Consider the following 24,680-nt stretch of genomic DNA (forward strand, 5'->3'; position numbering starts at 1 on the left):
TAAGAAGCGGGGGACCTGTGCATGCTGAAGGCCATATAGCCCAATAAAACATTTAAAATAAACACTATATTGTGGTAGATTTTTTCTGTCTCTGTCTGTGGCAATAGACAATTTCCAACCAGATAGTAAGGAGGAACAGGATGCAAACAGAGCAACATATAATTACTAAAGTGTGAGTACATATAAATGTTGGCAAAAGGACATGTGAGTATGTATTACATAACTTGTATTGATAGTCATAATAGAGTGGCAGCCGGTACTTTTAGCAGGGAGGGAGCCTGGGGGCCACACAAGTACACATACATACTCACACCCATAATTTACACACTTGCACACACACACACGCCCATTCATGACACTCATACATGCACGCATCAAACCTCAAACACATCAAATGCACCTTTCCTGTAGCTCTAGGGAAGTGAAGCATTGGAGGTCCCAGGAGGGTTTGAACTGCTGCCTTCCCTCCTGGACTACCCTTAGGTCAGCCCAGGAGTGAAGATAGCAGTCAACACCGAGTGAGATGGGGTCAGTGAGACTGCTGACCCCCCACCTCCCTCGGTGATGACGTCTCACTGATTGGCACTCACTGGGCCCTGGGCATTTTTGGCTTAAAACCGAAGCAGCCAGGTCCAAGGCAATCAGCGACGGTCCTCCTCGTCACAAGAGGAGGACCTTGAGGTACTTTTGCCAGGATGAGGTGTTCTGCCCCAGGACTGTGAAATCCTCGGCCTGGCACAGTTCAGCTCAGGCAGACAGACGCCTGTGCATTTAGAGCATTTCTAGCTTATGGCTGCCTGACTTGAACTAGAAGAGTGTCCGGCTGACTGTTCCTCAGCATGAAAGGCACTCTACTTGTTAGAGGAGGGATATTGGGGGGGAGTGGCCCCCCATCCATATGGACTGGCCGTGGCTGCATAATAACGAAGTATTTGCATGTTGAAACTGTCTTAATAGTGTACTTTTTTCCTTGCCATGTTTAATTTAGTTGTGTAATTGGGCGAGTGTTAGATTATCATTAAAATATATAAATCTATTACTTTTCAGACCACTGATTGATTTGTTCCACCAACGGTACTTTCTTTCCATTCCATACGACGTTTGTAAATTGAGGAGAAGGTAAGTTTTGGATTGAGATTTTAAAAGTTTTGTTAATTTTTTGCAGGAAGAGGGGTGGAGAAATGTTACTGCTTTTTTGGCTAATTTTACATATCATAATACATCACAATATGTGACCATTTATCTCTTGAGATTTCACCACAAAAGAACCAGGTGGACCTGTTACACTCTGGTGGATAGTTGCTGGTCCACCTATTTGGAGATTTTTGCCAGCGTATTGGCGGTACCTTCACAGCACAGAAGGTTTGCTGAGCTAGTGCCATGCTAAAGCCCCCAATTTTCAAACTTTTTTATTTAGGAAAAAAATAATACCTGTGCTACTGGCCCTGATGTGGAGTTTTTTTCCCCTCCATTCTTCATTTTCCCTATCAGGCTCTCTGGTTACAGACACAGATCTCTGCAGTGCATTAACTAATAGAGGTTTCATAATGTGCAGCGTATGTGGCCAATAAACACTGCACTGCAGCTTTTACAAAAGATGTATTTCTGAACTAACGAGTATCAGTAGTTCTGAGTGCGTGTGCGTGGGCCTGCAGCCCCCATGTTAGGTTAGCTGCGTCATTCTCATGCTTTACCAATGCAAATGCCGAAGGTAACTTCCGGTTTCCTGGCATGCCACGTCTGTGTGCTGTAAACAGTGACGTGAGAGTGAGGAGAGAGAGTGCGCGCGGGCCGGGAGGGACTGGGGGGAAATGTGTACAACTGTGCAACCACCTTGTATATTTCATTTCTTTTGTTTTTAGAGGGTGAATGGTTCGCATAAAAATACCGAATGGCATTTCATTTGTTGTACTTCTTTATTTTCTGCATTAAATTGAGGATCTTTAATAAACATTTTCAGCGTCGTTGCGAAGAGGTTTCGAAACAGGGAAAATATTTCCCCTGCGATGGAAAAAACGTCAAAGTGCACATCCACATTAGCAAAGACTTTGTGTTTGCACAAATATCTGTCTGTTTTATACACACAGGAGTTTATTTACTTTTCTTATAATTCGAGCCTACTGTGAGGCAGGTGATGCATATGCATGGAGCAGAAACAATATGAACCCCAGTGCTCACCTCAAATGGCTTCTTGCATCCTCGTCTCGTTGGGACTCGTACTCTCCCCAAAGTTTCCTTCCGCCCTCACTCCACATCCTTCTCTTCCACTCAGGAGCGGATGATGCCCCGCCCCTGCAGAAAGTAATGAAGGCCCATTGAGTCTCCCATATCTCAAAAATATTCATTGGCATTGGGCTGAATGGGGTCCTCCCATGAAGGGTTGCCCTCCACCAGGGTCCTGCGTTACACCCTTACTTCCGCACCTGCCTTACCTTTTTCCCCGCCTGCTTGCTTCACTTTTGCAGTCAGTAACTTCTGGGCAGTTATTCTAAGAGGTTGTCGAGCCGCTGCAAGCACGAGCCAGGCTCGACCCTGCAGCCTGCCTTGGCTCTGCTCAATGTCCTGCTGGAACCTCAAGCCCATAACGAGTCGAGCTTTCAAGTGGCTTCTGCCTGCTGCTCTCCCTCTTCCCAGAATGCGGCGTTACAGCCAGAGCTGCAGACTTTAAAACTAGAGAAGCAGGTTTGCATCTTGGTGTCGGCTCAGCATCCTGTGGTACTGGGCAAATCACTTGAATCCCTACATGCCTGTAAAAATGAATGTGACTGGTTGTCAAGTAAAGCTCTGTAATACCGATGAGTCTAGCTCTCGCTATATAGAAAAATGCATAAAGAGGTAAAAATAAAGCTGTAACATAAAAAAGTTAGGACAAATAGATACTCATTTAGCGGCTGATTTCTACAAAGGGAAACCAGATAGTATCGATAAATCATGGCTTCCCCGCTTAGATTGTGTGATGTTAGGCAAATATTTTATTTCACCAAAGCTCCTTTTTTAGGTCTTTCCTAACAGTGCACAAGCGCAGTTGCTGCAAGGGATACTGTAAACAGTGAAGGCCGTTTGAGCCCTACTCCACTCCAATCTACCCCACACCACTCGAGTCTAACCCACTCCATTCCAACCTACCCCAAGCTACACAACTCCACTCTACTCCATACCACTCCAAACTACACCACTCCACTCCAATCTACCACACTCCATTTCACTCTACCCCACTCCACTGCAATTTACTCCAATCCACTCCTCTCCACCCTACCCCAGAGCCCGCTTTAGCGCTAGTGGCACCCTGTGCATCTATTGTTGTTGGCACCCCCCCCCCCCCCAATGACCTCCTTCTCCATGCATTCCCTCACCACCACCCTTTATCAGTGCCCCTCAAGTCCCCATAACCACTCTCTGTCACATGCTTTTCTTTTGTTTTATATTGCTACTCCTACCAGTGTATGGCCTCACTGCAGTTTACATCACACAAACGTTACAGAGACAATGAATCACACATGTGTAAATCATTGAATGGGAAATGTTACATAAAAGAAGTCTACAAGATATATAAGTCAGATGGCATGATACTACTTGTAGGCAGTATAGTTTAAGAGTGCTTGATCTGGAGAAGCAAAAACTAAGAATTTAAAACGTACCACCATGGTTGGGGATTGTCTTTACTAATAAGAATTGATTTCTACCCAATTAAACCCTTTTTGCAACATTAGGATAATGAACACTTGGGGAAAAATCATAATGCTCTAACCTGCAGTTTTCAAACAGCGCTTTGATGACAGTTAACAGCTCACCGTTCTATATTAGGATTTTAATTTATAATTTGTAAGTAAGAGAAGGATCTCTTCAATAGCTGTAACCCACTGAACTATTTACATTCTATGCATTTCTGTGATTTGCGTGGTACACATGCTTTGCAGCAAGCATATTAACCCTCTGGGCTTGTTTATGATGAGTCAAAACTTCCACTAGACAAAACGCAGCGCTCTCCAGCAGGTCCATTAATCACCAGAGTTATCTTGACATTTCGATTGTTGCTTGAAAATTGCTGGAGGCAGGGAACGCTGCAGCAGGTGCTTTTAAACCAATGTATACTTAACAACGCAGCGCCCGCAGAAGTCAGTGCCGGGTGCGGTGGCAGCAATAGCACCACCCTAGAGCCGGCCTGCCCCAATCCACCCCACTCCACTCCACTCCACTCTACTCTAATCTACCCAGTCCCAACTCCATTCCAGTCTACCCCACTCCACTCCTATCTACCCCACTCCAATACAGTCTACTCTTTCACACCAATCTACCCCACCCCACTCCATCTATCCCAATCTACCCCTCTCCACTCCAATCGACCCTACTCCATCCACTCAAATTAACCCCTGATTTTTCCCATTCCACTCTATTCTACCCCACTCCAACCCCGTCTACCCAGTTCACTGAGGCTACCCCACTCAACTCCAATCTACCACACTCCACTCCAGTCTACCATACTACACTCCAATCTACCCCATTCCACTCCAGTCTACCCCTTTACACTTCAAACTACCCCACCCCACTCTACCCATTCCAGTCTCCACTCCATCCATTCACATGTACTTCACTCCTATCTACCCAACTCCACTCCACTCCAATATATCCCAGTGTACCCCACTTCAACCTACCCCACTCCACTCCAATCTACCCCACTCCATCACAGCCTTCCCACTCCAATCTACCCCACACCACCCCAATCTACTGCATTACAATCTACCCCACTCTACCCCACTCTACCCACTCCGATCTACCCCACATCACTCTAGCCTAATCCACTAAAAATCTAATCCATTCCACTCCAGTCTATCCCACCCTACTCTACCCTACTCAACTATCATAATCTACCCCACTACTCTTCACCCCAATCAACCCCACTCCGATCTATCACGCTCCATACCAACCTATTCCACACCACCCTAATCTACCCCATCCTACTCTACCCCACCACACTCCACGCCATGCCAATCTACCCCAATCCATTTTACTCCAATCTACCCTATTTCACTCCAGTCTGCTCCACTCCATTCTACTCCACTCCAACTGACCCCAATCTACCCCAGGTCATTCAACTCAAATCCACTCCAGTCTTCCCACCTCCACTCCACTACAATCAACCCCACTCTAGTGTACTCCAGTCTCCCACACTCCATTCCACACTATTCAAAACTACCCCACTCGAAACTACCCCACTCTACCCCAAACTACCCCACTCCAGTCAGCCCCAATCTACCCCACTTCACTACATTCAATGCCATTCTATCTCACTGTACCCCAAACTACCTCACTCACTCTACTCCAATCAGCCCCACTCCACTCTACCCCATTCCAATTCTATCCCACTTCACATCAACCCATCCAGTATACCCCACTCCACTCCCATCTACCCTACTCCAATCTACCCCACTCCACCCCAGTCTACCTCAATCCACAATACTCCAATCCAATCCACCCTACTCCACCCCACTCAAGTCTGCAACACCCCACTCCAATCTACCTCACTCCAAATGTACCCCAAATCTAATCCACTTCACTCCAGTCTACCACACTCAAATCCAAACAATCCCACTCCACTTCCACCATATCTACTCCACTCCAGTCTACACCACTCCCATCCAATCTACCCCTCTCCACTCCAATTTCCTCCCTCCATCCTACCACAATCAACCAAACTCCAATAAACCCCAATCCTATCTACCCCACTCCTCTGCAATCTACTTCAATTTTCCATTCCAACCTACCCCATTCCTCTCTACCCCAATATACCCCCTCTCCAATCTACACCACTCAAGTGTACCCCAATCTAGCCACTTCAATCGAACTCACTCCACCCCACTCTACTAACTTTTAGCCATGCTGAACAGCAGCCACACTGGTATACAACATGGCTAAAACATATTGCCAGTGCCAAAAGCACTATCATAGGTGAGACCTATTGGCTTTGCCAATAGTTGTCTTCATTATCCCGTATGACAGCACTTTCAAATATGTGAGTTCAGAATTCCAGTTATCTAAAAACCTATTGTTTAATTTATTAGACTATAATGTTGCTCTATAATAATCTGGGTGTACAGGGTTTCCATCACAATTGTCTTGCGTCTTAGTTCACTAATGGTGTATGTTAAAAAACTATCACTTTTAATAAGTACTCCTCAGTGCACTGTACTAATGTCAAAGCTTCCACATAGTAAAGAAATACACAATTTTTTTTAGTTTGAAGAGGCTTTATCATACTTCACGCGATGTGTGCATAGCAAACATACGTTGAGGCTCTGTTCGTGCACGGGCTCTAAGAGCCGAGCCTGACCCTTGGCCCAGCACTAGCTCGGCTTCCCTTGTTAATCGGTTGGCTCGCCCATCCCTAGTCATTCTGCGGGCAGTAAAACCTGGGCGGGGCCATAGGCAGATAATCCAGTGCCAGTAACCTTTAAACAGGCATCCTTGTGAATATAACGAATCTAAAAGCTTGAACACTTGGTATTAGGCACAACTTGTATGACAGATGTTTACCCGTTGTACACGTAAGCGCCTCTGACACAGATTGTAATATCATACACTGCTGTTAAAGATGCGAACTGTGCATCTCACCTTTTGACCTGAATGTTTGCAACTGGACTTTTGACACGCGCTTTACATCACTAAGGGGCATATTAGCAAGAACCTCGTTAAAATTATCGCCGTTTTAGCACCGGAAACTGCCGCTAAATCGGCGATAATGGACTTGCTAATATGCATTATAGAATTTCAATAGAAGCCCAGGTTAGATGTCCTGCACATTTAACCTGGGCTTCTATTGGATTTCTATAACGCATTAGCAAGCCCATTATCGCCGTTTTAGCGGCAGTTTCCGGCGCTAAAACGGCGATAATTTTAGCGAGGTTCTTGCTAATATGCCCCTTAGTTCACTCCTCTCCTGCCCGTCGCACTTTTCTGGGTAGAAAGCTAAGAATGTGGTGGTAATGCATCACTCAAGCTCCCAGAAGTCAAGCGATTTGTCGTCAGTGAGCTTCAAAGTGGGATTCTACTGTCACTGCAGTTAAAGTGGAGTTTTGTGTTTTAATTAACGAAAGACCTCCTGTCCCAAGTCTTTCAGGGGCGTAGCCTTGAGCTGTCAGCACCTGCTAAATATTGCCTGCTCAGTTGGGCTGTGGGGGCGGGGGCACTATTAATAGCAGGATTTCCCTTACGCTAACGTTGGCTGGTCTCTAGTCCTACACAGTGAATGTGAAAGGTAGGATGTAAGAAACATCGTAGCTTATTTACAAGCCCCGGTGCGTCACTTTTAATTTGGGAAAAAGTGATGCCCCCGGGTACAAGGTGACGCACTGGGGGCGCCAGGGGCTTGTAAATAAGCTCCATCGTGTTAACCGCATGCGTGCGGCCCCTATTTTTGCGCTGCGCGGCTTTTTTCAAAAAGCCGCGTTACATGACGAGCTGGGCTCGTCATCAGCGTGCGAGCGGCACAACTCATGACGAGCTCAGCTCGTCATGAGCGCAGAAGGGGTTAATTAGGGCGTAGAGAATAATGTGATTCTGTATCACTGGTCTTCAAGTTCCAACCGAGAATTATGGTAACCGACACTGTTCCTAAGCATTGGGCCGCAAACATTTTGTGGCTTATTTACAAACCCTTGCGCCGCCGGTACGTCACTTTTTCCCGTACCAGCAGCGCAAGGGGCTTGTAAATAAGCCCTTTTTATGAAAAATCGCAGCTACAACTAAGGATTTTTTGAGAATTGCATTATATCTAGGATAATAACGTTGTGGGACAGCTGGGTCAGGTGGTTCAAGATACATTTAGACTGAATCCTACACTACTTAACAATCAGAACACACATAAACACTTCAGTTATCTGTCATTCCTGGCGAGTTCCACCTTGTACTTAGCTCTGGTGTTTACTGTCCTGTTGCTATTCTGTCTAGCATCCCTTCATTTGCCACTTCCAGGACTGAGCTGGGGCTGGCTGACGTGAGGTGTAAAATAGTCACTGACTCATGCGGATATGAGAACCAGTCATATTTCTGAAATCATAAAAGGACGCGAGACGCTAGAAGACAGAAGTTCCCTTTGGCACTAAACCTGATAACTAGTTCAAAAACAGTTCAGGGGAGATTTAGTAAGATTTTGCGCTGTGTTAAATCGGTGCACAATCTTTTTTTTCCAATTCGGGGCCTAATTTACAAAAAAGTGCTGCAGCGTGGCACCGCAAGCCCTTTGGCTGCACCACGCTGCAGAATTTTCAAAGCACAGGTATGCAACATATTTACATTCATATGTCGCAGCCCTGTGCTTTCCCCTGCGCTGGTGCACTATTGGCTGCTATGCACCGTTGCAGGGGTGCCTTGCATCATGGTGCAAGGAAGCATGCGTCACGGGAATGATTGTTTATGTGCAGGAAGGTGTCCCTTCCGGCACAAACAATCTGAAATGGCATTTCTCACGTTCTGTGTGTGCTGCATTAGCAGGGTGGCTTTTCCTGTCCTTGTAATATGGGGCAGGAAAATGCGTCACAAAAAGTGGCGCACCGGTGGCGCAAGGGGCTTGTAAATAGGCCCCTTACTGGAAATAGCAGCAAAGTAACACGAAGCAGCGCATAGTGCTGCTTTGAATTACTTTGTGCCATGGGGGCTTACCAAGGGTGGAGCACTGACATTCCCATGCAACCACCCAAGGTTTCTAACGCTAAATCCAATTTACTTAGTAAAGTAGACTGGTTTCAGCATGGGAAAACTGCGCCCCTTTCAAGTATGCGCAAGGAAGGAGAAATGCTTCAATTTTGCCTTCCTTTTCAGATGTTGCACATGTGCTGCACTGTACAGCACATATACAAAGAGGGAAAAGGTTTGAAGTGAGTCTCAGCATAGTATTTTATACTGGAAAGGTATCCTTTCAGTACAAAACCTATGCTAGACTCACAGAGACACCCTTGCACCATGGCGCAAAGGTGTCTCCGTGGCACAGGGCAGCTGATTTCTACGTCGGCGCTAGTAAGAGGGGAGGAGTGTGCCTTATTTTAGTAAATCTGGCGCTCTCCTCCTTCCTCCTTTTCACGTAGCGCAGCACAGCATTTGTGGCTGCTGCAGTGCGCTACGTGAAAAGTTGGTAAATCTCCCCCTACATGTTTAGCTTGAGTGTTTAACTGCGCAAGTAACGCATTGTCACAGATAATACGTGAATGCACTTCAAAGGAAATTAGTACACAAGTTCCCACAGACGGATTTTGTGGTGCACTAATGTGTCAAACATCAGTGATCTATGTTTGACCCATAGTCACAGGGTCAACTCATGGTGAGTCTACTTGATCTTTCATGTGTTTGAGGTTGATATATTAAGTTCTATTGAGGTGGGTAGCATTAAACATCTGGATCTGGTACATGGTAAAAACCTCAAAATACACTCAGTGTGAAGGTATATTGTGCATGTATGTATGCATGTTATGTTATGTTACTGTGATACATATCTCCACTGGCTAAAACTTCTGATTGGTTGGGCACCTTGAGGGGTTCACTGATACAATATCGATTCACAAAATATCCCCATACACAAATATCGATGCAAAAATATTGATGTCGAAAATATCAACATCCTATATTTAAAAGTGTAAGTACAAAAATATCGAAACAAAAATATTGATGTAAAAAATATAGATGTACAGAATATCGATTTTTTAATTTAAATTAAAATAAATGTTAAATATATTAAATAATAAAATTAACTTTAAAAAATGATTTAGATTTAATATACAGTTTAACAAATATAATAAAATAAATGTAATTAAAAAAATATTTAAACATACATATATAAAATGTAATATATCTACATATATATATATATATATTTCCTTTAAAATAATTAATAAACGATTCATTTTAATTAATTTTATAAATATATACAAATTTAAAAATACAGTTACATACTTACATACACCTTTAACATAAAATATAATTAAAAAATGTCTTATAAATTAAAAATATTTAATAGTCTTTCAATTTAAATTTTGCACTCCATTGAGTGCAACAGTAGGGAAAGTGTTGGATAGTGGAGGGGTAAAAATTATTATTTCCACTCCAGTGAGTGCAACTGTAGGGAAAGTGTTGGATAGCGGAGAGGTAAAAATTACTATTCCCATTCCAGTGGGCGCAACAATAGGGAAAGTGTTGGATAGCAGAGGGGTAAAACTTAAGATTCCCACTCCAGTAAGTACAATAGTAAAGAAAATGTTGGATAGCGGAGAGCTAATAATTACTATTCCAACTCCAGTGAGTGCAACAGTAGGGAAAGTGTTGGATAGCGGAGAGGTAAAACTTTGGGGCTGATTTAGATTCCGGTCGGAAGGGCTCCGAACCATGTTATTTCGCTACATCGGAGTACTGCCTGGGGGCAGGGTGTGGTGTCGAGAAGAGTTAGGGCATTTGCACCTGTGTGCTGCATGCCCTGGTGGTGAATGGCATTGGATGGTATGTTCGATACAGTAGAGCCTACTTCTCACATTGGATTGAAAGGATGGATCTGGGGAACAGCTATTGAGCTATATTTTCTATAGGCAGAAGAGTAACAGTATAGTGTTTGATATCGATGAAGTAGTAATGGCAAATTCTCAGGTGGTGCGAGTGGATTCTACATTTCTAACGTTAAAATCCCACTTTAGGAAAGTAGGCCTTTCTCTGCTTGTGGCTGTGTGTTTCTGTCAATATATTTACAATCCACATCTGTATGCAGGGGGGACAGCTTCATCTGTTTATTCCTGCTAAGACGGCCATAAAGGAAAATGCAGACCTCTGATTCTGAGGAGCCTTCCTGGGACGGATAGTTGGGGGTAGAATTGGCACCTGCATTCCAAGGGGGAGGGTCTTGGCCCCGCTAAAGATTTTGATTAAGCCTCCCGGGGTAGGATGGCAAACAAGACGAAATTTAGAGAGGGCCTGTGCATTTCATAGGTGGCCGATTGTACTGATCTCATCTTCAAAGTAAAACTACTGGGGCTCTGCCCTTAGGAGTTAGAGACACTTGTGGGAGTGGACCCATACTACGCTGGTTCGATGCTGGGACATTGACAAGAGGAACAATTGGTGCAGGAGGGACTTCTACTGGATTATTCGCAGACTTGTGGTGGCCTGGGGCTTGACATGCTTTAGGAAGGGAACCATAATTTGGTGTTTTTTGCCTGGATGGTGCTGGCTTGCGGCTAATTGCCCGGGTCCATAAGCACTCTTCAAGGGCCGGTTGGCTGGCCTTCTGTCCAGAGAGATCCAAGTGACAGAAAGGATCTCTCCGTTCCCACAAGATCATAAGGACCGCATAGGGTGCAGCAGAAACAAGTGGAAGTGATCATCGATTGGGACAAGGAACGTCCCGATGTGTGCAATAATCACACTGTGCCGAGGAGTGTGCTCGTAACGATCAGAATCCTACCTGGGGATGCTGTAGCATGAGGAATTCAAGGAGTGCGGGCAAGTTTGCTGAGTCCAATGGACCCAAGCTTACAACTAGAAACCTTTGCTAGCTCGCATTCCATTTCGGGTGTGTTTGAGGGTGTTGGGGGAAGTTTGCTGAATCTGTAGGAACTGTACTGGCAGCCTAAACTGCCTCTGACCTCCAAAGCGGGAGAGCGACAGTGCCTGACATCGCGACCTCAGTCTGAGGTTGCTGGCTCCCTCTTCCTGGACCCACGCCACAAGATACTCTGTTGTTGAAACTACTGTGACTGGACCCGAAGGGTTTTGTTACCTTGTGTGCACTCATGGCTGGCAGCCTTGAGCAACTGCAGCTCGTACCTCAGCCAGAGGGGAAACAATACTACAAATTGGAAACGCATGAGCTTCTGGTGTCACAGTCTTTTACCTGGGGATGTAGAGAGTGATCCTGCATTCATGAAGGTGCCGCTGGGTGCCTGAGGACCTACTCCGCATGGAGGAGAACACATAGCTGTTTCCTTCTTCTTTAGGTGGTCTTGACAATCTGATCAAAGTGTCACTAGCGGGTGCAACGTGTATCATTGGCTGGTGTAGTTTGAGTGGCTGAGGGGCTGGGTCACGAGGCGTAGTCAAAGCCTATGATTTCTTGACCCTTACAACCGTATGGGGTATGTGATATTGGGAATGTTGTGATTCATGCTAATGTGTTAGCAGGAAAGTGGAATACCTCTGAACAGCCTGCATATGTGTTTACTGTCCCTTTTGATGTGGGAGGGATTGCTTTGATTGTGAACACCTCAGCGAAGCACGCGCATTGGTTTATGTTGCTTACGAGGCTGAGGGGATAACAGGACAAGTGAATACCTATAATTAGTACATATATGTTCATACTGTCTGCTGCTTATGGAAAAGTTTGAGAATTGCATATAACTTTAACATATATATCCAATGTGTATGTTGTTTTGATTTCACTGTGTGTAACATACAGTGTGGAGTCTTTTTGTAGCTTACACGGTGTGTTGCAAGGGTGAAATGTGTGCCAGTACTTTCCACTTTGACCCTGAGGATAAGCCTATCTGCTCTTTGCCAAGCTACCTAACAGTGAGCACAGGTTATAGGACAAGGGTATTGTACTCATCCTATCTAAGACGGCGGATTCTGCCTGGCTACGATGCTTCCCAGCCAGCAGAAACTGCTGGGTCTAACAAACAATATATATATATATATATTACTGAATGACACTGCATCTAATTTTCTCAAACTGTTCTACAGGGCTCTCCATATACCCCTTAACTATGTATATCATAATTAGCAACATTTTGCCCAAAAAGTGTGCCAGTTATTCTTGTACTTGGAAGGTTCCAATGTTAATTCCCGTAGGTAGTAGCCTAAACTGTTGAACGGAATTACACCAAACTTTGCAGAAATCTAGCTCTTGGTCCAGAAAGAGTGCTTTTGGTAATTTGGTGTAAATCTGTTCAGTAGTTGTGGAGAAATTAAAAACAACTAATTTGTGTATGTAGGGACGGGGATCCTCCGAGGATCCAACAATCCAGTGCTGAAATGTGATTGGCTGCCAACACTTCGTCCAGGACGTGTTGGCTTCCATCTTGGGTCTCAGCTTTAGCTGAGTCTCACAAGAAAGTTTTTTTTCAAAAAGAGAAGGGGGCAGGGTAGGAATACCCTGACCCCCCTAGGCCTCTTAGGGGAGGGAAAAACGTTTTATTTTGTTTTGGTGGGAGTCATGCTGTTTTGCTGCTCCCACCAAACAAAACGCACGGCCAATCACGCTTCTTTACACTTTAGCCCCCGGATGGGCCAGGTCCCGGGAGCATGTGGGCTCATAGATAATTTAAAGAAGGGGGGTGCACAGGGACCCCCTGAGGCTTATTGAGACACGGGGACCACCACCGCCTGGGGCTAAATAACATCCACAAGTAAGTCCCCCACGGGGGAATAGCTCAGACCTAGTCGGAAACCCCAACCCCTTTCTCAACCACTTGCAAAGGGGCCTCCTGGTGCCCTAATGGTTGGAGAAAGAAGTCTGGGAGAGAGTGCTCCGGTAAACTGCTCTGCTGGCGGTTGGCCTAGTTTTTGCCAAACTCTGCATACCACGTGGAGCGCAGTGGTAAAACTCTGCAAAACTGCTGGTGGAGCAGAGTTTACCGCCCACCCCAATGAGAACTTATCTTATACACCCACTCACAGACCCACTGACACTCATATACCCATTTACAGCCGCTCATTATCTCTCACATCCACTTACAAACCTATTCAGACACTCATACACCCACTGAGACACTCATGCTCTCTCTCACGCACCTATTGTCAAAGGTTATTGGTTACAGTTATGAAATGAAGTTTAAAAAAACCTTACAAATTTCCTTAGAAATTCATAAAGTCACTCAAAAAACCAATGGTTATAGGGACTTTATAGTTCGGAAATCGAATAAAAAAAACATTGAATTTCACGAAAAAAACAAAGGTTACAGGGACGTTATAGTTAGAAAATAGAATTTAAAAAACCTTAGAAATTTAATGAAAAAAAACAGAGGTTACAGGGACTTTATAGTTAGGCTTAAATTTCACTCGTACAAAACCAGTTAAATTCAGCAGTTATAGTTACATGAGCTAACTTTAACTTACGCCCCCGCAATGCACTGCTTTATGACCTCAGATATTACATCATTCATGACGTGGTCAGTGACATAACTCATGACATCTCAAATTACATCACTGTCTTTTTCAGCGTGTGTGTGTGTGTGTATATATATATATATATATATATATGGTTAAGGGGTATAGGGAGAGTCTTGTAGAATAGTTTGAGAAAATTGGCATGCAAGGTTGTTCATTAATAAATGTTTCTAAGAAAAAAGCTCCATATTTGTATTGACTTAGGCACTATTGTGAATTTCTAAAGTGTTACATGGGGGTGCAATATTAGGTGGATTTCAATTAAGATATTTGATGCAATGACATTGAAGTTGAAATGCAAGCCTCTACAGTTGGTGTCACGCGGTTTATGGACTTTGCTGAAATATTCTGAATGAGGGTAGAAAGAGAAATCCAGGCAGGAGTAACATCAGCTATCTACTTCTTCTTGCTTTGCTAATAACCATGAAACCACCTTTTTCACCAATAGTAAATACACAGCTTTCTCCACATTGGTTTATTTGGTTAGATTGCTAACTTTATTTGGTTTGTTTGTCCTTAGTTCAAGAAACTACACTGTTCCTGATCCACCCGGACTATTCGATGGTCACGTCTGGCCAATGTATATTAAACACAGTAACATAATGGACAATCTCCAGGTAGATGTGGGTGAGTAGAAAGGAATTTAATGGTTTGTTCAAATAAAAAACACAAATCTAAATATTAATGTTTTTTAAACTGAGAATGCAAATGCTCTAAATGTCACTTATACTGATGGTATCAAAAGGTAATACCTCCACCTCATTTAAATTAAAAAAAATCCCTACACCTTAATGTAATACCATGACAGACTTCACTAACCACGCCTGAAACATGTCAGGGTTACAGAATAAAGAAAACACCACACCTCATTTAAAAAAAAAAAAAGAAGCAGGCGATAAGCCATCCAAAAACAAATATGGCTAAAAACAGCTTTCTGTTACCCTAGAAACACCCTTTGCCTCAAGCTGTGGCAGTGATGTACAACAAATTGCATACATTCTAGATAGCCTGTCTAATCTTGCATCATCTTCACCCATCCCATAGAACCAGAACGCCTACGTTCATGCATTACAGCTTACATCTGTAGGACTCATTAAGAATGTAGCCCACATTACCCTCCAGTACCCGTTCACAATACGATTCACTTCTCCCTGTTCTTACCTCTTATCTTCAGTCATTGCCACTTTCCAACAATATTCCTTTAAAGCTCAAAACCACTTCCTCCTTAATTGATTCTACCCCCTCTGCTTCTTCCCTTTATAATTCTTTTCGCTACACGGCTACTCGAGAGAAATCTAAAGTTGAGCTTGCTTGGGAATCCGATCTATCTCAACAATGGTCGGTTCTTCTCTGGGAGAAAATCTGTTCCAAACTTCATGGTACCTCTAGAGCTGCTAATAATACCCAAACTTTATACTTTATTTATAATAGAATTTTATTCACTCCTCTCTCCCTTTCCCGTTTTTCACCAGAGACACCCTCTACCTGTTGGTCTTGCCCTTATCCCTCAGCAGATTTAAAACACATGCTCTTTGATTGTCCGCATATTTCCAGGTTCTGGCACTCTGTGTGGGCCCAAATCCAAAAGATTTTTCATTTTCAGGTTCCCTTCTCCCCTGCCCTTATTTTTCTTGGCTCTGTCTCACCTGACCTTCCTCAGTCCTCCAATCACTACCAACTCCTTGACCTCTTAATAGCGGTCGCCCTGCATTCTATCACATCTAACTGGAAACAAGCTGCAAACGTGTCCTATCGTTATTGGTGGAACGCTGTGTGTTTTCATCACAGATTAGATACTAATTTTGTTTCCCCCATTTCACTGGCAATTAAGCGAGATCTTATATGGCTTCCTTTGGTAAATTACCTATCCTCCAATGCCCCGACAAGCTCATTCATGGACCCTGAGGCTGTTGAGGTCCGTAAACCACCTTGAATTTCCCTTTCCTTTTGTTATCTGTAATCCCAATATTATCATAAAGTGTATTTGATGTTCGTACCCATTTTTTGCTATTGATATTTTCATGCTCATTTACCTGCCTTATGTGAGATTTTATTGTAATTAGCTAATGTATTTTCCCTCCATTGTAATTATTGACATACCCTTCTTACTGTTTCTTCTTTTCTACCCTCCTCCTTTTCTTATTTAATCTTCAATAAAAATCAAACTTAAAAAAAAGAATGTAGCCCACAACAAGAAGGTTCTTGTGTACTAAACATCACCAACAAGAACACAACATAATCAAAAAAATGATCATCACATTTTGCTAGTCTAAACTGTGCTCTTCCAACCAATTATTAGCCATTAGACTATTACCACCAACTTCTTCAATATGCACATCGGAAGAATCTGTGGCCCATGTTATCTCCTCAAGAAATCACTAAACTTCTGCCTTTTAAAGCATCTTTTAAGTGTACCTTCACTGGCAGTCGTTTGCCTTCTGATTACCTTTGTTACACACCATTTCCTCTCTTCACTAGAGAGAGCAAATTCTGGTAGTTACACTGATAAAACTGTCTAAATAAGAAACAATAATTAACTGCAGTCCACATACTTCAGGCTGTGAGCGCTGGTAGTTGAGGTGACCTGATGCTGGCAGTACGAGGTTAGTGGATGTGATGGGTTCCCCTTTTTTAGGTTTCGCCTGCATAGCGCTTACGCTTGTGAAATTGATTGTTTTTAATATATAGATCGAACATTTCAGGTCTCATAAGCTAACAATACATCTACGACCCTAACACTGACCTAGGGGGTTCCACAGTGATCTATATTGAGTCCCCTACTTTTTAACATTTACCTTCGCCCCTTGATGAAAGTGATAGAAAAGTCTGGCTTCACAGTATTTCCGTATGCAGATGACTCCCAGATTATTTTTTCACTATCTGATGCCCATAATCAAGATCCTTCCCCACTCAGGCAAGGTCTGTCTAATGTCGCACTTTGGATAAACAGAAACCCCCTAAAACTTAACGGCACTAAAAACAAAGTTCAGAGCCTGGGAAGCAATCCCGAACCTTGGGGAGTTAACCACTGGCCCGTTACACTGGGGCCTTTACACAAGCCAGTTAATAAGGTTAAGAACCTCAGCGTCATCATTGATAAGAATCCTACTCTTAACCCGCAGGTCTCTAAGCTCACAGCCTCTTGCTTCTCCACTCTCAAATTGCTCAAGAAAAGCTTCTGGCCGATTCCTCTAAGTGCCCAGAGAACAGTGATTCTGGTCCTGGTAACGTCCAGATTGGACTATGGGAATGTACTGTATCTGGGCGCTGATAAATCCTTGGTTCATCGATTGCAGATCATCCAAAATGCGGCTGCCCGCCTTCTTTTCCGGCTGCCTAGATATGCTGCTGTCTCTCCCTTCCTCCACAAATTACATTGGCTCAAGGTTGACAAACATATTAAATTCAAGGCCTTAAATTACATGTTTCGAGCTAGACACAGACTTGCCCTTTCTTATTCCCAAGATCTGGTGTCTCCTTATGTCCCCACCCGATCGCTGAGATCAGCAAACTTCACACTCTTTACCACGCTTAGGTTTAGTCGGGCTTGTATTAAGTGGCGCTCCTTCTCCTTTATAGGATCCAAACTATGGAACGCTCTTTCATTAGCTCTCAGGAACTGTAACTCGTTGCTTTCTTTCCATAAGAACCTAAACATCATGCTTTTCAATTGTCCCGATTGAGTTTGTGTCACCTGGTATGTTGCTGTGTCTCCAGTTTGCCTTAGCATCTCTGCTTACTGTCTGCCTCGAGCACCGGGATACCCCTTTGGGTAGCTGCACACTCTATACGCTTCTTAAATAAACGAATATACATCTTAGAAGGGGCTTATATCCTGCCCCTTCACTTTCCTAACTTTTGATTGGTTCCTGTGTCTGCCACTTACTTTTCCTCCATTTCTATTGGCGGTAGCATATGTTCTGCATTTACCAATGCTTGTTCCTCCTGTTGCTTCTCTTATCAGTTTCCCAATTTTCCCAGTTTCAGCAAAGTACTGTAACTATCCACTTTTGGGGAACTATTTTCTTATGGTTTTACCTGCACAGTTCTTTAATTTTAAGTGATCACACACAAACACTCGATATAAGTGATGCACAGAAACACTGCAGTGTTCTCAACGCACTGCTTTTTTCTGCTGTGGAGACTTAGCATTTATTGTTTTAGCTGCTCTGGATAAGCACAACCTAGTGCCCCCAGGGCGCAAACAGGAACATATTTGAGTGCTTGCAGGCAAGTGTGTAATCAGTAGTCCCCCTGAGGACGCAGAGACACGAACTGGGATCCCCAGCTCTCGAGTCAGCAGCACTGACCCCTGCACCACGCCCTGCTGCATGGGTCTCTAGCACCTTCAAAAACCCATCAGGACAAAAAGCAGAGCACTTTGGTTGCAGACCGGCCCTGTCCTCTCTGTCCTGTTAGCACACAACAAGCTGTGACTGCAGCCAGCAGACTGCAGCTGCCTCTTCCAGTGTGAAGTTTTAGGCTGACTTGGTGCCTTTATAAATCATCCATGAAATATTGGGGCAGTAAAAGTAGCGAAAGAATTATCGCCCCATTGTCAAGCTGGTGCAAATTGATGACATCGCCAGTTTTCCAGCGATAGCTGCAGCAAAAAACAACACCACGGATGAGAGCGACAACTAACGCTAATGATATGCAGATTAGGCGTTCCCGTGCAAAAACACACAAAAACACCACTTCACGATATTCTCAATGACCAGCCAGATCTGTGATCCAAAAACAGGCGATGTGGCGCGTTAGCAGCAGGTATTTAACACCTGCCTTTTACTGGTGTAAAGCAGGACGACTACCTGCAGTATGAAAGGGAGCCCAGCCCAGAGCCACATCTGAAGACCAACACATGTCATGGAGACACTGATTATGCAGCTCAGAGACCCAAGAGGTCCACAACACCCAACGCCATCCCCCCAGGCCCACACCCCCGGACCACACACCTCCGGACTACCACCGAGGCAGCGCAGAACAGGACGGTTGACGTACCTAACACGCACCAGCCTCAGTGACTCAATGCCAGACGAAGTCATTGTCCCACAATAGGCACAAAAGAACAACCCTCCTCCACATCTTGAGCCACATTGCACACAGGCTGACAATACCAATACAGCGGACAACCAACAGTGAGCTAAAAAACGGTGATGGATCAAGCCCTGATCTGTTGACTGGGTAGGAGTGTTCTGATTAACTCAGATACTCTGTCCATCACCACCCCCCTTTTTGAATCATTTTGGCCACCACAAGCGTGGAAGGGTATGCTCAGATGTGAGTCCCTTGCTCACTGCACCATCAGGATTCAAGCAAGCCGGGCCGAAGACGGCTGTAATGCCAGAAACCGGTCCCCGGAAGCTTGTTTCCTTTCCAGTAAAGAATTGGCTTGGTAGTTTGGTCTGCCCTGTTCCCATGATGCACTGGGCCAGGGACAGACTAATTTGCATATAGCCAGGTTCTGAACTGGGATGGTGCAGTGAGCTAAAAAACGGTGATGGATCAAGCCCTGATCTGTTGACTGGGTAGGAGTGTTCTGATTAACTCAGATACTCTGTCCATCACCACCCCCCTTTTTGAATCATTTTGGCCACCACAAGCGTGGAAGGGTATGCTCAGATGTGAGTCCCTTGCTCACTGCACCATCAGGATTCAAGCAAGCTGGGCCGAAGACGGCTGTAATGCCAGAAACCGGTCCCCGGAAGCTTGTTTCCTTTCCAGTAAAGAATTGGCTTGGTAGTTTGGTCTGCCCTGTTCCCATGATGCACTGGGCCAGGTTCTGAACTGGGATGGTGCAGTGAGCTAAAAAACGGTGATGGATCAAGCCCTGATCTGTTGACTGGGTAGGAGTGTTCTGATTAACTCAGATACTCTGTCCATCACCACCCCCCTTTTTGAATCATTTTGGCCACCACAAGCGTGGAAGGGTATGCTCAGATTTGAGTCCCTTGCTCACTGCACCATCAGGATTCAAGCAAGCCGGGCCGAAGACGGCTGTAATGCCATAAACCGGTCCCAGGAAGCTTGTTTCCTTTCCAGTAAAGAATTGGCTTGGTAATTTGGTCTGCCCTGTTCCCATGATGCACTGGGCCAGGGACAGACTAATTTGCATATAGCCAGGTTCTGAACTGGGATGGTGCAGTGAGCTAAAAAAACGGTGATGGATCAAGCCCTGATCTGTTGACTGGGTAGGAGTGTTCTGATTAACTCAGATACTCTGTCCATCACCACCCCCCTTTTTGAATCATTTTGGCCACCACAAGCGTGGAAGGGTATGCTCAGATGTGAGTCCCTTGCTCACTGCACCATCAGGATTCAAGCAAGCCGGGCCGAAGACGGCTGTAATGCCAGAAACCGGTCCCCGGAAGCTTGTTTCCTTTCCAGTAAAGAATTGGCTTGGTAGTTTGGTCTGCCCTGTTCCCATGATGCACTGGGCCAGGGACAGACTAATTTGCATATAGCCAGGTTCTGAACTGGGATGGTGCAGTGAGCTAAAAAACGGTGATGGATCAAGCCCTGATCTGTTGACTGGGTAGGAGTGTTCTGATTAACTCAGATACTCTGTCCATCACCACCCCCCTTTTTGAATCATTTTGGCCACCACAAGCGTGGAAGGGTATGCTCAGATGTGAGTCCCTTGCTCACTGCACCATCAGGATTCAAGCAAGCCGGGCCGAAGACGGCTGTAATGCCAGAAACCGGTCCCCGGAAGCTTGTTTCCTTTCCAGTAAAGAATTGGCTTGGTAGTTTGGTCTGCCCTGTTCCCATGATGCACTGGGCCAGAGACAGACTAATTTGCATATAGCCAGGTTCTGAACTGGGATGGTGCAGTGAGCTAAAAAACGGTGATGGATCAAGCCCTGATCTGTTGACTGGGTAGGAGTGTTCTGATTAACTCAGATACTCTGTCCATCACCACCCCCCTTTTTGAATCATTGTGGCACGTTAGCAGCAGGTATTTAACACCTGCCTTTTACTGGTGTAAAGCAGGACGACTACCTGCAGTATGAAAGGGAGCCCAGCCCAGAGCCACATCTGAAGACCAACACATGTCATGGAGACACTGATTATGCAGCTCAGAGACCCAAGAGGTCCACAACACCCAACGCCATCCCCCCAGGCCCACACCCCCGGACCACACACCTCCGGACTACCACCGAGGCAGCGCAGAACAGGACGGTTGACGTACCTAACACGCACCAGCCTCAGTGACTCAATGCCAGAGGAAGTCATTGTCCCACAATAGGCACAAAAGAATAACCCTCCTCCAAATCTTGAGCCACATTGCACACAGGCTGACAATACCAATACAGCAGACAACCAACATCCTTCTTCAGACAAGGCTGCTGGCTGTGCTGCACCTGTGGGCCCCTGGTACCTCCCAACCTACAACTACCAGAGTCGGAGGAGTCTCACGGCCAGCCCTATCAAACTTCCTCACACATGTCTTGGATGCATGTTCACAATAGCAACAGCGGGTCCCTGTATCCACACCACAACAGTTCAAATTCGTAGTGTTCCTGAGCAACCAACCCCAACGACACCCATTGTTAGACGCCTCTGTGCCCCAGATCCAAGATTGTAGTAACTGAAATGGGGGTGCGCACTGTCATGAAGTCCAGTAGTCAACAGTAGTGCAAAAACAGTCCTTTATTACAAATACACAAATAAACAATAAGAAAAGCACAGTCAACGCCCAACAGGGAACTTCAACAGGGCAACGTGCGGATTCAAGTAACTGCATAAGCTGCGGGAACTCCCCGATACAATTCCATACTCCGAAAGTCAGGATTCAGAAACCTGTTGGACAAATGGTGAAAATGGTCAAGCGTCCGTATAGTCACAAACTCAATCTGGTACAGTGTATTGCACTTGGTCAAATCGGAATGCTTACAGGTATGATCAATCCTGCACAAAAAGACGGTAAGAGAAGTTTGTGTGGTCATAACCTTCGTAGGAAAGAAAAGGAAGGTTACAACCACACAAACTTCTGTTATGGTCTCATTAGGCAGGATTTATCATACCCGTAAGCATCACGGTTTGTATCAGCCTAATACCCCTGCACTTCCCCCACACTGCGCAGGAACAGCAGGAGACCAAGCAAGGGAACTACGCCATAGCAGCTTTCCCGCATGTGTTGGGGGCAATTGACTGCACACAGGTACTACTTGTGCCCACTGCTGACACCGCACACAGTCACCGCAACAGAAACCACACGCAGTCCATCAATGTGCAGGCAAAAGTGGACCACCAGGGCCTGTTTACCAATGTCATTGCAAACTTCCCATTCAGTGTGCATGAATCCTACATCTTCCGCAAGAACCCCAGCCTTGGTCCCCAGACCGGTCCGCCGCCCAGCGATGACTGCCCGACCCTGCACATCCAGGCCTCAACGCTCACATGCTGCCACCGGCGCGTCTCCAAGAGGGCCCACCACGTGCCGGTGCAACCTCCTCAGCCGATCGCAGGATTCCGTGCTACAAGCCCCCAGCGCACCCTGCTGCACCGCACCGCACCGCGGAGTCATGTCTGTGCAGCCTGCTGCCTTTGGCATACACTGCGGTTCAGCTGGGCTCACAATTCAAATCGAATCTTGATTGGCAGGACGGCGTATTGAGGCCTACGCATCATCGCAGGCTGCTCAGCTCTGGTGGCACTAACTCAGCGCACCGCAAGTCATTGCCACGTGGCAGGAGGCCTATGCCGGCCAAAGTGCCTCGGCTGCCACCAACTCTGTGCACAGCAAGTCATGGGCCATTTATGATTGAGTCTCATGGTGCGGATGCCATCATGTCACCTCTGGCAGTGGGGAATGTGATGTGGGAGGTCCCTAGGCCCTCATGCATAAATAATGACCACCCAGACACACTCTGATAGATAGTGGAAATGACCTCGAGCAAGTGCACCCGTTTTGTTGGCAGGATCACATGTCCTGTGATGCCGGTGCTGGATGGGTGTGGTGTGGGTGTAAACCAGCCCTCAGGGAGTGGCTGTGACATGCTAACAACTAGACCTGTTATCAGCAGATCACTATAGAGAATACCTGGGACATGTAGCGTTGTCGTCCCCCCCTATAAGCGTAAGCGGAGTGGGCTAGCCTGGCGTATGCCAGTCCAGCGTAGGGGTGTGCACAATGACCCCGGGGCTCTGGGCGTGGTTCCGTTCTGGGCTGGACAAGGAAGTAACTAATGCAAGTGTCTCTGTTGTAGTGTTGGCACCCCCCCGGACCGCAATCAGTAATGTTGCACCCTGTCACTCAAGTCCCACAACATGAGCAACATGGACGTAAGGGGGAATCACTGACCCTACAATTATCCATACTTTCACACTTGAATGATCATATACATGACACATCTGTGTGAATTTGAATGTTTAGTGCACATTCAGTGGAGTGTTGTAGCTGGAGCAGTACAAGGCCATGCAAATCCCACTGTACAGTGCTGCTCCGTTGAGGGCTAGCCAGAGTCCGTTAGGGAATAACAAGTTCATCGGAAGAGGAAGAGTTCAGTCCGCAGTCTGATTGCTGTGTCATTGGTAACCAAACAGAATATGGCAGTCCATGTCGAGGTCCACGGTGAGTGTCGCAGAGTGTATCGGGGGACAGTGGAAGGTGATGATGCAGAGGGCAGAACCAAGCAGAAACAGGCCATATGGTGGAGATGAATGCTACTGCGTCCTTCTTACCACTGAGGCAGAATCTTCTGCATCTTCGTCCTCTGATGTATCATGTGCCTCACATGCGGGTGGTGTTGTTTTGTCTGCATCACTGTGTGGCAGTGACACATCAGGGGCCAGAGGTGGAATGTCTGCCGCACTGTGTGGCACCGACACTTCAGGGCGCAGAGATGTGGATGGAGTGGTAGCAGCAGCATTTATTCGCGCCATGCCATGTGGCAATGCCATGATGAGGGTCTTCAGGGCATGGAAGAACCCAGCTACCTTTCGCTGGTGTGCAGCCATGGCAGCCGTTCTTTCCGCCTGCATCCGCTCCACGTTCTCCATGATCCTCCGCATGTGTCCCAACTCTCGGCTGACATCGCTGGAGCCACTCTGACTAGACAATTGTTCTTGTCTCCAAGTCAGGACTCCAGCGACGTCAGCCATGGATCGTTGGAGAGCATGGAGCAGACTGTAGGTGTCCGTTAAGGACTGTGAGTGGTCCCTGATGGGACTTAGACACCCATGTATGGCATCTAGTTTGGATGCCATGAGGTCGAACCCCATCCGCATCTATTCATCCATCTTCTCTTCGCACCCCAACACATGGCGTTGGAAGGCCATGCATTGTACGTGGGGGTCCTGGAAGACATCAGTGATGGTGGTGCTTCCTGCTGTGTAGTCTGTGCAGGGGGGGGGTCTCCTCGATGCAGCTGGGCTGCCCTGCTCCTGGAGGTGGGGTGCGGAAGTTGTCCATGATCTCTTGGAGGGCATCGGTGTCGAAGGTGGGGAGGTCTTCTTCGTCATCAGTGAAGAGTTGTTGTGTCTGCTCTGCAGGAGGCATTGATTCTCCCTCTGCAATGTGAAGGGGAGATGCAGTTTAACAT

At 45.8% G+C, this 24,680-nt stretch overlaps 1 protein-coding gene across 1 annotated transcript in view; it reads left to right on the forward strand.

The window, feature by feature from the left end:
• The window catches only part of LOC144826440 (nicotinamide riboside kinase 2-like), a 58,394-nt gene that overhangs the window by 27,093 nt on the left and 6,621 nt on the right, over positions 1–24,680 (forward strand). Inside the window, exons 5-6 of the mRNA XM_078684767.1 lie at positions 1,048–1,119; positions 14,654–14,760. Of these exons, the coding sequence (XP_078540893.1) occupies positions 1,048–1,119; positions 14,654–14,760 (179 nt within the window). The remainder of the gene's footprint in view (positions 1–1,047; positions 1,120–14,653; positions 14,761–24,680) is intronic.

This window comes from Lissotriton helveticus, chromosome 3_2 (assembly GCF_964261635.1).
Source record: "Lissotriton helveticus chromosome 3_2, aLisHel1.1, whole genome shotgun sequence".
Classification (NCBI taxonomy): Eukaryota; Metazoa; Chordata; class Amphibia; order Caudata; family Salamandridae; genus Lissotriton; species Lissotriton helveticus.